Below are 13647 nucleotides of genomic sequence, written 5' to 3' on the forward strand. Positions count from 1 at the left end.
CAAAAATCATAAACCCAAAAATTAAAAACACAAAATTAAACATGAATAAGAAAGTAAACATTAATTTTTAAAAACCCAAAAAATAGCATCAAATCCACATCAACACAAAATTAAACATGAACAAATCCGAAAAATCAAACCCCCCACACCACCAAAGTATCAAACAAAAAACTCAAACCCAAAATTTCTAGCCCCTAAACACAAAAACACTAAACTCAAAACCCAAATTTTTGGGCACCAAAGAAAATAGAAGAAAAGAAAGAGTCTGATTTTCTCATCTTTCTGAGAAACAAACACAAAATCAACTTAAACCGACATAAAACTCAACGATCTGAAACCTAACGATCAATGACTCACCAATCTAAAACCCAATGATCTGAAACTCATCTCAAATCACCAATCCAAAACCTCCAAACCCACCAGATCCACCACCTCCAACTTCTACATCTATTTCATTGCAAGGATCCCAGGCCAAAGCTCCTCAAGCTTCAATCCTTCGTCATTGACCACGACAGCCACGAACAGTAGAGCGTCCTTGCTAGACTTGGTCTATGGGTTTCACATCAAGTTCTCCGTCGATGATTTCTTCTTGCTCGTGTCCGCCTGGCTTTCAATTCCTCCTCTTTTTCCCTCTCATCTCTCATGGCTAGGATCAAGCTCAATGAAAGGCTGAAGTGCTGAACTAGAGAGAGCAAAAGGGAGACGCTGAACCACGAGAGAGAGAGAGAGAGTACGTGTGTGGAAGTGGTGGGTGGGTTTAATTTATTGGGTTTATTTTAATTTTTTGGGTTTGTGTATGCTTAATTTTGTGTTTGTTTTCTAAGAAAAGAAAAAATGTCAAATAAAGGAAAATGTTCTTCTTGTTCTTAAATCTAGGTTTGTGTTATTGTTATTTTTGTTCAAGACACACTTAGATCTCAATTCATGTGATTTTTGGTTTTTAATTATGTTTTTAAATTTTTTTATTTAGTTAAAATTAATAAATTAATTTTTTTAAATTTAGATGCTGACGTGACATTTTTTAATGCCAAAATAAAATTTTATTATTATTATTATTTTAATAGTTCCGTCTGCCACCTATGATTTTGCCGTTAGGACAGTGACAAAAAGGACTAAAATAGATGGCATTTTTCTAAATAGGGACTAAATGTGGTAAAAATAAAATGTAAGGACCAAAATGAAAATCAGGACAAAACATAGAGACCAAAATAGCATTTCCGCCATAAATAAATTCTTATATAACCAATATTTAGTCATAAGACTTTCCATGTTGTTCATTCGTCAATCATGTGTCACTTAACGCTACACATAAAGTAGGATTGTTTTTCAAAATATCGCAAACTTAGAGCCTATTTGGTACATTAACTTAAACACAAGTTTTCAGTTTTTAAATTACATTATATGTATTTTCACATACTTTTTTATCTATACGTATTTCTAAAAAAATTAAAAACTATTATTTAAATACACATATCAAACAAATCTTAGTGATCATTTTTTCCACTTTAGCCATAAATTTAAAACCAAAAGCTAACATGGAAGGAGCAACAAATAACAGGTGAAGAAATATATATATATATATTTTTAAAAAAAACATTTAAACATATTCAAGCAAATACCCAAATCTCGAATTGTGGTTCCAAATGGTGAGTACCTTATCTCGAATCTCAAAAAGACCGAATCTCAATAGGACCAAGAAGCTTACTTCCAACTGCGATAAGGATTTCACAAGGAAAAAGGTTCTTTTTCCAAATGACTACACATTGTTTCGAAAGTGCCAACAAGGAAAGGACAAAAAAGAGTATCTTTATTTTTATCTCAGTTGTCCATCAAAGACACAATTCCTTTCCAAATGACATACAAACAAGCGTTGCAAGTATCAATCAATAACTTTTGACCACTTGCTTAACCCAAAAAAAAAAAAAACTTTTGACTACTTGACTAAAGTGGGCATGGGAATCATCCTCCGTTTCATTTCTTTTCTTCTCTTCAACAATCACTTCCAAACTTCTAGTGTAGAGGACTTGCGTTCAAGTATTAACATTTGGTGGTCTCTATATTGAGGGAAGCTCCTTAATCCACTTGAACATAAATCACTCTTCAGGTATACATAACATCTATGCATGCGTTCAATTCTTTTGTTCCTCCTGATGTCATTCTTCTTTCATGTTTTGTTATTTTGTTGGACGAAAATATGGACGGTTTGTTAGCACTATACCATCTTGGTGTTTTTGGTTTTTACTGTTTCGCACGCACACACCTTGTTTCAGTATACATTTGTTAATCAGGTACAAACATAAGCAGTTTATAGAGAATATTGAACCCAATGCTTTCATCAATACTATTGGTAAAAGGACAGGACGAGAATTTATATTTTTTTTTTTTGGGAGCCAAAGTTTAGAAAAAAAATTCTACCTTATTTAAGAATAAAAAATATTCTAAAATTCAAAGCTATATAAAAATAATAAAATATAAACTAAACAGATGGTTTTTTGGGAGCCAAAGTTTAGAAAAAAAATTCCACCTTATTTAAGAATAAAAAATATTCTAAAATTCAAGGCTATATAAAAAAATAATAAAATATAAACAAAACGATAGACATAAAATAAGAAATATACTACCATCTGTTTAGTTTATATTAACAAAATATGAACATAAGAATATAGTATAAAATAACTTTTTGTTTTTGAGTAATGTTAGAGATATAATATTTTTGACAATTATTGTGATTATAGTGACATCACTTTATTATTAAGATATAGTGATACACCAATTATATCATTTTTATTATTCACCAATTAGAATATGTTATGTTATTAGTTATGAAAAAAAAAAAAAAAAAAAAAAGGTGTGTACCTAAATTTATTGTATCATTTGTGAAAGCGGACAATATCCCAAATTTGATTGGATATTGTGTGAGTGGGAAGAGTTCCACATTGGACTTATTCTAGGTTGACATGGGTTTTATTAATAAGGACAACTTCAATTGTGTCTAGTTCTTTTGGAGTATAATGCAAATGTGATTTACATTTTTTTCTTGGGTCGTTACATACTTTTGCCACAATTATGATGTGATCAACTATGAATGGTAAATTTCTCCAAAAAAAAAAAACTATGCGTGGTAAAGAAAAAATGATGAGTTTATTTGAAAGTGATTGTCTATTATTTATAGTTGATCACATCATTGAGTTGTGGTAAATGGTGTGGTTGTAGAAGACTTGTTGTATTAATATTTGTGTTGCTTTAGAACATTTATGGTTTAACCATTTGAATTTTTTTTTTTTTTTTTGAGAAAAATAGAAAAAAAAATTAAAAAGTGTTTGGGAATAAAATATATTTTTTTCATGCCATAACAAACTAAACTTTTAAAAAATACTTCTATAACAGATGACAAAGTAGATACACTAATCTTCCTAAAATTTCATTTACTTTGTATTGCAAGTCACCTACTTTGATTAAAAATAAAAAAAAAAAACTATAGGCATAACCTTTTTCTACAACTTTTTGTAGAATCCACTTTATTATCTCCTATTTACAATCTGTCATCTTCAGTTGTTAGCAGGAAAAAATTGTGAATATTAACTCATTATTCCACTTAAGACTCAAGCTTCTCTTAAAAAAAAAAAAAAAAAAAACACTTGAAGTCTCAAACCTAATAATCAAACACACACCACTAAATTAAATGCCAATACTAATCTAAAAAATATGGGATGCTCTCTCAATTGAGATCTATTTAATTCTTTTTGTCTCTTGCCTACGAGATCTAGATGCACCATTATTTATTTATTTATTTTATCTTTAAAATCCCACATCAACATCAAAAACGCTATTTCTTCAATTAAATTTCAGACAGTTTTATTTTGAAAAACATTTCGAAAAACAAAAGGCCCGAAAGCATTTCACAAAATTAAGAAAAGAAGAAAAAGAAAGATTAAAATTCTCACTCTTATTCTATGCATGGTTTTCTTACACAAAAGAAGTTATTTTTCTAAATTTCTCTTTCTCAATTTTCTTTTTTCATTCTTTGGTAGAACTTTTATTTTTCTTGCATCTCTACTTTGTTGATGAATTTTTTTATTATTTGAAACTCTACTTTTGATTGATGTGATTAGGTTTTGCATTTTTAAATTGTTATCTTTTTTTCTTCTCTTTGATTTCATAAATGTTATCATATTGCATTATAAAGATAATATATAAAAATATAATGTTATTTTATTTTCATAACATGACTTGGATAATTTGGTGTTTGTTATTATATTTTTTATTTTTACAATTTTTTTCTCATCTTATTCTCTCTCATATTCTCTCCTGAAAAAGTTGCTACTTTCTCTCTCTTGATTTTTTATTCTTTTTTGCTACTCTATTTTAAGTTAATGAATCATTGTGATTTTTAAACTCTATTTTAGGTTCATATGTTTTGTTGTTGTATTTTTTTAATTTCTCATCACAAGTACTCTCTCTCTCTCTCTCTCTTTGTTTTGGTTTGATTTCATTCTTAGTTATTTTGGATGTAAGAATTTGAATTTATATCAAAACAAAATCTTGGCTATCCTAATTATAGATCAGCATTCAGTCCATTTTGGTCTATTTAGTTCAATTCGGTCTACTTTGGTTGACATCGGTCCAATTCAATCCAATTTGGTCTAGTTCAGTCCAATTCGGTCTACTTTGATGACCTTCAACCTATTCAGTCCATTCAGTTCACTTCGCTATTTGGTCCAATTCAGTCAAAGTCCATTCAGTCTACGTCGGTCCAATTTGTTCCATCTAGTCCACTTCGGTCCAATTCAGTCCATACTATCCATGTCGGTCCACTTCAGTCAATTTCGTCCATTTAGTCTACTTTAGTATATTAGGTCCAATTCAGTCTATTCAGTCCATATCGGTCTTATTCGGTCTATTGTGTCCAATTTGGTCCATTCTGTCCATTTGGTCTATTTCAATTCACTTCGGTCCATTTGGAGTACTTACTTAAGAATGGGAACAGTCTATTTCTATTTACTTTGGTCCAATTTGGGGTATTACTTAAGAATGGGCAAAGACAAGTTTGGGTTAAGAGTACTATCAATTGTTTGAGTAATATCAATTGTAATTATATGATAAGTTTTGGTTATCATAATAATTTCCTTAAGAGAATGAGAATTTAAATAATAACTTTGAAACTTAAAAATTTTAGTTGTACCAAAAAAAAAAAATTAGGAAAATATAATGCATAATAACAATAGTTAGAAGAATATAGGCCATTTCAAAAAAGAATAATATCAATCATAAACATTAAAAATGATAAAATTATATATTCGTAAAATAAAGTGATGAAAATTACTTTTTGAAATTGTTCAATTTTGAGGAAGAACAAATTATCTACAATCAAATTTTGAGAATAAATTATACATATTCAGTACATGTTTGTTATGAGTTTTGATTATCACAACAATCTCCTTTGAGAGAATAAAGAATTTGAATAATTTATTTAAAACTTAAAACGTTTAGTTGTACAAAAAGGCGAAAAAAAAACATAACATACTATAACATAATTTCAAAGAATATGGATACCTTATAAAGGAATAATATTAATCAAACACACCAAAACAATATAATGATATATTCATAGAGATAGAAAGATGAAAAAAATAATTTTAGAAATTGTTTAAATTTTAAAGAGAAAAAATTATCTTCAACAATTTTAGAGAACAAATTATACATTATATTACAATTACAAAATCATTATCTTTTCTCATTTATCGTGTGAGTCTGCGACTAATTATAATAATAGGTTTGTCATTTTGGACAAAAAAATCAAGGATAAATATTAGTGCGCACACACACTGTGTATTTTATAAATTGAAATTGTGACTATATAAAATGAAACCGTGACTTTTTCAGTCACTTAAAGGCACGATTTTAGTTTATAAAATACACAGTATGTGTAATACACCTGTTTGAACTAAACATAGCCCAAAAATCAATATCTCTTTGTGCTTGTCGAGCTAATTTGGCTTATGGAAAGAACTTGCACAGATTTCGTCATGCATCACACAATTTATATGTAATACTGAAATCTTCCTTTTCAGGTACACAGAAGCCAATCAATAAGTTGAAATGGCAACAAAGGATTTCAATTCAAACGACGGTAAATTTTTAACATTCCCATTGGTTAATAGTGTGGGCATTCAATGAGTTCTTAACAAAATGGATATGTCTGACTAAGATATCACCAAAGTTAGCATTCATATATATATATATATATATGATTCTTCACTTTTTTTTTTCTCCTTTCATGTCCACTTTATGTGTTAAATTGTAGTCATTCACACATCAATTGTAGATATGTAAACAGTGAATACAAATTAGTGTGAAACAATATTTTTCATTCCATGAAATAGTTGCACTATGATTTTTACTAATTAATGAGAAGAATTTCGTCTTACAGATGAAGCAGTCAGTATAGAGCGTGGGAGGCTTTATCGGGCTGCACTAAATGGTGACTGGAAATCTATCAAGGACATACAAAAAATTCAAAGAAAAATTACAAAAAAAGGAGAAACCACTCTTCATATTGCTGCTGCAGCAAACCAAGAAGAATTTGTGAGGAATTTATTGAAGACGATGATTAAAGACAACCTAACAGCTGAAAACACTGTTGGGAATACTGCCTTGACCTATGCTGCTGCAACTGGAAATGTGAATATTGCCATGGCAATGCTGGAGAAAAATTATAAGCTGCCAAACCTCGGTAGTGGGATAAAGCCACTCTATATGGCTGCTTCCTTAGGACACGGACAAATGTCGAATTATCTTTATTCTCAGACTAAAGAGAGAGTTCGCGAGTGGGATGACAAAGAACAGGCTAAACTATTTATCGCATGTGTTAAGGGTGGCTTATATGGTAAGCATTAGTAATTATAATATTTCTGGCCTTTTTGTTTTTAATTTTGGGGAAGGGGATCACAATACTAATGGTTTGATTTTTTCATTCTAGAAATTTGAAGTTCAAAACATTAGAAAAGTTTGAATAATGTTGTTTGGATGTTTTTGATATACGTGTGGGTAAAAAAATGTGTGTAATGTTGTTTAAAATGTGAAAAGAGAAGTTAGAACTAACTAACCAAACACCCCCTAAGCATGGTTTAAACATTGAAAATGGTATTGTTAAATTAACACAATCTAAACCGTTCATTTAATTTTTAAATGTGGAAAAGCTACACAATTTCACTCATTTTCTAAATGTGGTATCAAAGTATTGATGGACTGGAGATTTTGGTACTAATTTATATACTGATCGGTCATCTTCACCTCAATGCTTAAATTTTTAGTTTCTTTGAACTTTACTTTGCCATCTTTTTTTTTATTTTTTTTTCCTTGAAACTACAGTATCAAATAAATTGTTGTATTGTTAATGAGATTCTTCATAATAGAATTTTATCTGATTGAGATAAATTATGCCTCTTTAACACGCTGGCTCCAGAACTTTGGAGGCTTAATGCGAAAAATTTAAGTGAGGCCTTTTTTTTAATATATATTTAAATATTAATTAAATTTTTTTTTTTTTGAAATTCAATTTGTTTTTTAACTTTTTTTTTTTTTTTTTTGGTTGAAGTTTTTCATATCCAGATAGTTATTTTCTAGTAGACATTCATAATGAGTAAATATTTATAAATAAATAAAATACAATTGATAATTAAAAATTATAATTTAACTAAAAATCAAATTTAAAGTATGGAATAATTAAACATGGTTTATCAAAAGTAATATTGCAACTTTTCTAATGTTGTGACCACTTTATACTCTAAATCAGTACAAATAAAATTGATTTATGATATAATTCAGTAAATTAGTATCCCCGTAATACAAATAAGTTGATGTGATAAAGCAAAAGACACTAATCTAGACTATTCACTATTGTTAGTTTTTAAAAATAAAAGAAGTGAAAAGTGAAAACTTATGTCAGCGGATTAATGAGTAAGTTATAGCATATTTCAATATATTTATGTTGGATTTATTAATAAATATATCTAGTATTAATTTTGATTTTAGTAGATTTCAAGAATAAGTTAGTATATTTGTCTCCTATTAATTTAGATTTAATTTTGTTAGTCATATTTTTACTATTTTTGTTTTTTCCTTTTTATCTTTTATGTTTCGGGATATAGTAGGACATTTTTAATGTATTCTATTGATCAATAAAGCGAGTTAGAATTTTTTTATTATTTAAAATATATAGATAAATATATTATATAATATTATTTAAAAGTGAGGGTGTTATTTTATTTGGAACCTTAAGCCATGGTCTAAGTTGCCCGCTTGAGCCCTGCTGTCTAATCTCTAAACAAAAGTTCCAATGTACGGCCAACACCAGTTAGGTGAAATCTAGTGCATGAGGAGAAAAAAGTTGTCAAAGGAAACTGTTTTCTGTCTTTTGTCAATTGTCATATGCTTATGTCATGCTTTTCCTAGCATATCTTTCATGAAAGAAATATTCAACATGCTCCTTCTCAATATTTTTTTATTTTACCAACATACTACAACACATGGAGAAGAAAAAAGAATTTCTTCAATGAATATTTTTACTTGGAATTTTTGGTTTTGGTGTAAAATAATGCAGGAGTAGCATTGCAAATGCTGGAGGACAACTCTAATTTAGCTGCCAATGGAAACTCGGATGGAGAAACTGCATTGCATGTGTTAGCTCGCGATCCTTATGCATTTGTTAGTGAAATTCGACCATGTGAGTTTTTTTATTCATTTTTTTATTTTTTTATCATGTGAATTATTTTGACTGAAATTCTTAGACATATGACTATAGTTAAATTAATTAATTACTTAAGTTGATTAATTAATTATATACTATATATAATTAGTGTTGTAGGGGTGAAATTCTCAAAGTCAACAATGGGCCTTAGGCCCCGCACGGAGCCCAACCATGACCAAAAGGGGAAAGGGGGACAAAAAGACTACTAGCCCAATCCTGTTGAGCCCAGTTTATTTAAAGGACGTCCGAGGAGGAATGTCTTCTCGGACACACAAATAGGGGCCCAATGTGCACCCCTTCCACAGTGAAGAACCATCCCAGACAAACGTGGGTAGTAGGATGAGCCTCACACAGCAGGAAAGAGGAAAATGTAAGACGTCCAGGGAGAAGCCACAATTGCCGCATTAAATGTAAGGAATCTACTTTTTCAGCCGCATTAATGTGGAGAAGACAGGCGAACAATATTACATTGGCCAGAGCAACTCACAAAAAGGTAAGGTGGATGTCCGATGGGACAGGCACTCAAGTGAAGGTCCAGATGATTAACAAGTGTAAGGCTCTTATCAATTTAAGGAGGCTATATAAGAGAAGGAAACCCCCATGAAGAGTGGATCGGAAAATTTACAGAAAAAGAGAGAGAGAGAGAGAGATTAAAGAACTCTGTAATCAGAGCAAAAGATGTACTCATACGTCTCCTCAGACCAGTATCCTGTGAACATAAATGAAACACTCTCACGTTCAGACTGTTGCATGGCATACAACTAATTAACGTTCACTTCGTCCAATCCTAGTTTTGTAACCCACTCTCTACAAATTCATTGTCTAGGGTCTTTTGGGCCAGAACCACTTACTTGCTAGGCCTGGGCCCCAAAATCTGCCCTTACAAGTGTGTAGTCCTATACATATGCATGGATAAAACTAAAATCAATCACTATTTAATTTGATTTAAACTATTTGATTTTTGCACTCAATAATTCACTAGTCATAATATATATGTATGTATGGACACGTGGCAAAAAATTGGACTTTAATTGAAATTCAATTTAGAATCTAATTGAATTTGAACTGTTCGATTTTTACACTTAATAATTCACTTGATATAAAATTTAATGGGACACGTAGTCTAAAATTGAGAATTTAATAAAAATCTAATTGGTTTTACTCTAAGCTTTGCCTAAATATATACTGCAGAAATCTAATTTCATTCCTGTTATGGCACTTGAGATATCAAATGTACCAATTCAGGCCCAACTAACATATGTATTTGTAAGTTACTACTATGCACACTTAGCATGATTGTCACTTCCTACAAGTATAAGAGTTTGTGGAATGTAGAGGTAAGGGCCGAGATTTAAGTCTTTAGGAGAGAGTTTCACACACACACTTATATTAAACTAGAGTTAAATTCTATCTTAAAAAAAAAAAAAAAAAAAAATCATAAGTATTTGTACGCAATTGCAACATTTAAAACAAAAACATTAGTATTTGTACGCAATTGCAACATTTAAAACAAATACATGCAACACCGCTTAACCCATTTATATTATTTGGTTTTCAACTGTCATTTTCTCTATTAAAAACTCCATTTTCCCCCTTCCTTTCATGAAAAAATAAAAATTAAAAAAGCTGAAGAGTTCCAGGATCAATCGCCTTTGGGTTTCCTGCCAGAATAGTTAATCAATCAAATTCCAAGGTAAGTTCAGCCTAATTCTTCTTTCGTAATTTGTATATCATTTCATTTTTTCAAAGAAATCTCTTTAAAGTATGCAGTTTAATTATTTTCTTTAAAAAAAATAAAACTCAAAACATAGAGAGAATAGGAAGATATTGGACACGTAAGTGATGATTTCTGATTCACAGCCTAAGAAAGCTGTCAAAATTGATAACAGTGGCGGTTTTCTTAGAAAGTAAATCTTCAAAAAGTAGATTTTAATAACCAAACTGGAAATGAAAGACTTCTGTTTGGGCACGAAAATAAAGATTTTACGAAAAAGGAATGTATATAAAAGCAAATTTAAGTGTAATATAATAATTATTTCAAGAAAGAGTTCATACATGTGCAGTGAAGGGTGAGTTCAACGGCTCCCTGCCGCTGTTGCTTCTTCTTCTTTTATCATTTAATTTCATTTTTCGTTCTCTCCGTGGCCCGTGCTAGCCCCAAATGACTTGAGTAACATTTCATTGCTTTATGTCACTTTGCTTTTTTATTTTTGTTTGTTTTCTCAAGTTGTCAAACGGTTTTTTTTTTTGGGCTGGAATGAAGCTGTCAGGTGTTGTGTTGAAAGAAGGGCTCACACGCGAGGGCTGTTTGTTATTCATGTACGGGTTGACACGTGAAGTTTCTAATACACATACATGAAACAAAAAATCAACAAAATTAATTAAACAAACAAAGCCCGGCATTTGTTTAATATTGCGTCAATGAAAGTAACATTTTTTTTTTTTTTTGGGATATGAAAGTAAGTTTTACTTCCCTGATAAAATGTATGAAAGTAAGTAGGAGACAGTGAGAAGATATTGTAATTGATTTTATAATAGTAGCTTTATTTCGATTTTTTTTGATAGTTTTTTCCCTTTAAAGAGAAAAGTTATTTTGGGTAAATCACTGTGTTTTTGTGTGATTGATATCTTAGATTGATAAATATTTTAGGTGAGTTTGTATAATTGTCTAGAGAGATGATATTATTGTATTTTTGGTGGATCTTAAGTTAGGTATAAAACTTAAGAAGATATTGATTTTATAATAGTGGATTTATTTAGAGTTTTTTTTGGCAATTTTTCTTTTAAGGAAAAATAATTTTTCACGTAAATTAATGTGTTTTTGTGTGATTGATATCTTGCTTGGTGAATTTAGTGATAATATTTTTATAGATTGATTAAATTTCTTAATTGATACAATATTCTTAATTCATACAAGATTAGAATGGGACCTAAGTCACCTAACACTAGTAGCACCTCTTTTTTTTTTTTTTTTTTTTGGTTGGATAAGTGTGTTTATGCAGAGGATAGAACCCCTGAGCTGTTAAGTCACTAGGAAACCGGGTACCACCTGGGCTAGAAGGCCCGGTGGTAACACTAGTAGCACTTTCACTCTTATTTTCTAGATCTATTCAATTCTTTTAATTATTTATTTCTCATTGAGGTATGACTACTTGCTTTTTTCACTTTCAATTCCAGGGTTGAAGCTAAAACAGGAAAACTCGAAGCAATCTCAAGCCAATGAACTATTTGAAATATGTCTTCAAGCTTACAGAGATGACGTTGAGAATTTGAACGAAACCTCAGTGATTTCACATGTACTGTTTGATGCAGCAGAAGTAGGCAACACTGAGTTCTTGGTTAAACTTATTCGTTTTGACTTTGATTTATTATGGAAAACAAGAAACAGTAAAAGCATATTTCATATTGCTGTTGAGAAGCGCCATGAAAGCATCTTCAATATACTTAATGAGATAGGCTCAATTGGAGATCTAATAATAGATAGAATAGAAGAAGATGGAAGCAACATTTTGCATTTAGCTGCAGGATTGGCACCTCAAGAGAAGCTTAATGCTATATCAGGTGCAGCTCTTCAAATGCAACAAGAAATATTATGGTTCAAGGTACTTATTTTATTCTTAGATTAATATGTGTTGAACCATTTCATAGAATGTTCACTCTTGTTTCCACATAGATTTAATTTCTACCTAAAATTTTTAGAGTTTTGGACTAACAAGTCTCTCGTGTGATATTTCCTATGATTTGTAATGGAAGGAGGTGGAAAAGGTTGTAAGCTCTACATTCAAAGAAATGAAAAATAACAAGGGGGATACGCCATATGTTTTATTTGCGAAGAACCACGAGGAGTTAAGGAAGGAGGGCGAGAAGTGGATGAGGAACACAGCTGAGTATTCTATGGTGGTTGCAATACTAATTGGGTTGATAATGTTTCCTCGAGAAAAAGCTGATGGATTAAAGGATAGTCCTAATCTTGTTCGGGTCTTTTCAGTTTCAAGTGCAATAGCATTATTTTGCTCTTCAACATCCCTAGTAATGTTCTTATCCATCCTTACCTCCCGTTATTCATACAACGACTTTCTTGTAAGGTTACCAGTTAGGTTGATGATTGGAGTGGCTTCACTTTTCATCTCAATTGCCGCCATGATGGTTGCATTTTCTGCATCCTTTTGGTCAGATAATCATAATCATCAGGAATTGCCATTGATCTTGGTTGCCATTGGTTTATTTGCTTGTGTGCCAATCATTTGCGTGTTGCTGAAGTATCGCCTATTTGTTGATATAGTCCGATCTACCTTCTTTCGGTTTCGGAAACATCGACGTCTACTTTAGCAATGGCCAATCAAGTGCTACTTTTAAATCTTTCTGTTGCTTTCCTTTCTACATATGTGAAAGGACTATGAATAAATTTGTATTATAACTCTGGAGGTAGTTAAACACATCTTATCTTTTGCATTTAATTTAATTTTTTTCTATTGCATCTTTTGAATTATTGTTTTGTAAAATTATCTGCAGTGTGTTATCTAGTACTAGTTTTGAAATTGCACCCTGTGCGTGAGATGTTATAATAACAAAGAAAGATCAAATTCTATAGCTTCCATGGTTCTCTGCATGTGTGAATACTCAAGTGGGCTATCATTATCATTTTAGTTTCATGTATCTAAAACCACCGCTATAACAAAATCAACAACCTTTATAGCTACTTTGAAACGATATTAGATCAATTTTGAGACTTATTTTGAGTTCCATTCAGCTCATTCAATAGCAGTTCTATAATTTTGAATGGATGAGACCGGGAGTCTCAGTACCAACTGTCCACAATCATCAGTGTTAAATTAAGGCCAGCCCAGATGCAGCCCTTCTTACCTATAACGAGGCCATGATTTGGGGAGTGTCGTAAG

At 30.8% G+C, this 13647-nt stretch overlaps 1 protein-coding gene across 1 annotated transcript; it reads left to right on the forward strand.

Moving 5' to 3' along the window:
* The first annotated feature begins 1923 nt into the window (after positions 1 to 1923).
* LOC115976898 lies at positions 1924 to 13235 on the forward strand. Its single transcript, XM_031098426.1, has 6 exons — positions 1924 to 2104; positions 6072 to 6130; positions 6431 to 6886; positions 8603 to 8725; positions 11927 to 12351; positions 12503 to 13235. Exons 2-6 carry the CDS (start codon positions 6100 to 6102, stop codon positions 13076 to 13078), a joined length of 1611 nt encoding a protein of 536 aa, XP_030954286.1. The 5' UTR covers positions 1924 to 2104; positions 6072 to 6099; the 3' UTR covers positions 13079 to 13235.
* The last annotated feature ends 412 nt before the right edge of the window (positions 13236 to 13647 follow it).

Source organism: Quercus lobata, chromosome 2 (genome assembly GCF_001633185.2).
Source record: "Quercus lobata isolate SW786 chromosome 2, ValleyOak3.0 Primary Assembly, whole genome shotgun sequence".
NCBI lineage: Eukaryota > Viridiplantae > Streptophyta > Magnoliopsida > Fagales > Fagaceae > Quercus > Quercus lobata.

What these genes read in the sequence shown, in the direction of transcription:
- LOC115976898 (XM_031098426.1), top strand. Translation starts at nt 6,100, where the DNA reads ATGGCAACAAAGGATTTCAATTCAAACGACG. An exon ending in TGTTAAGGGTGGCTTATATG is followed by an intron (nt 6,887 to 8,602) that starts GTAAGCATTAGT and finishes AAAATAATGCAG; the next exon opens with GAGTAGCATTGCAAATGCTG. An exon ending in TGTTAGTGAAATTCGACCAT is followed by an intron (nt 8,726 to 11,926) that starts GTGAGTTTTTTT and finishes TTTCAATTCCAG; the next exon opens with GGTTGAAGCTAAAACAGGAA.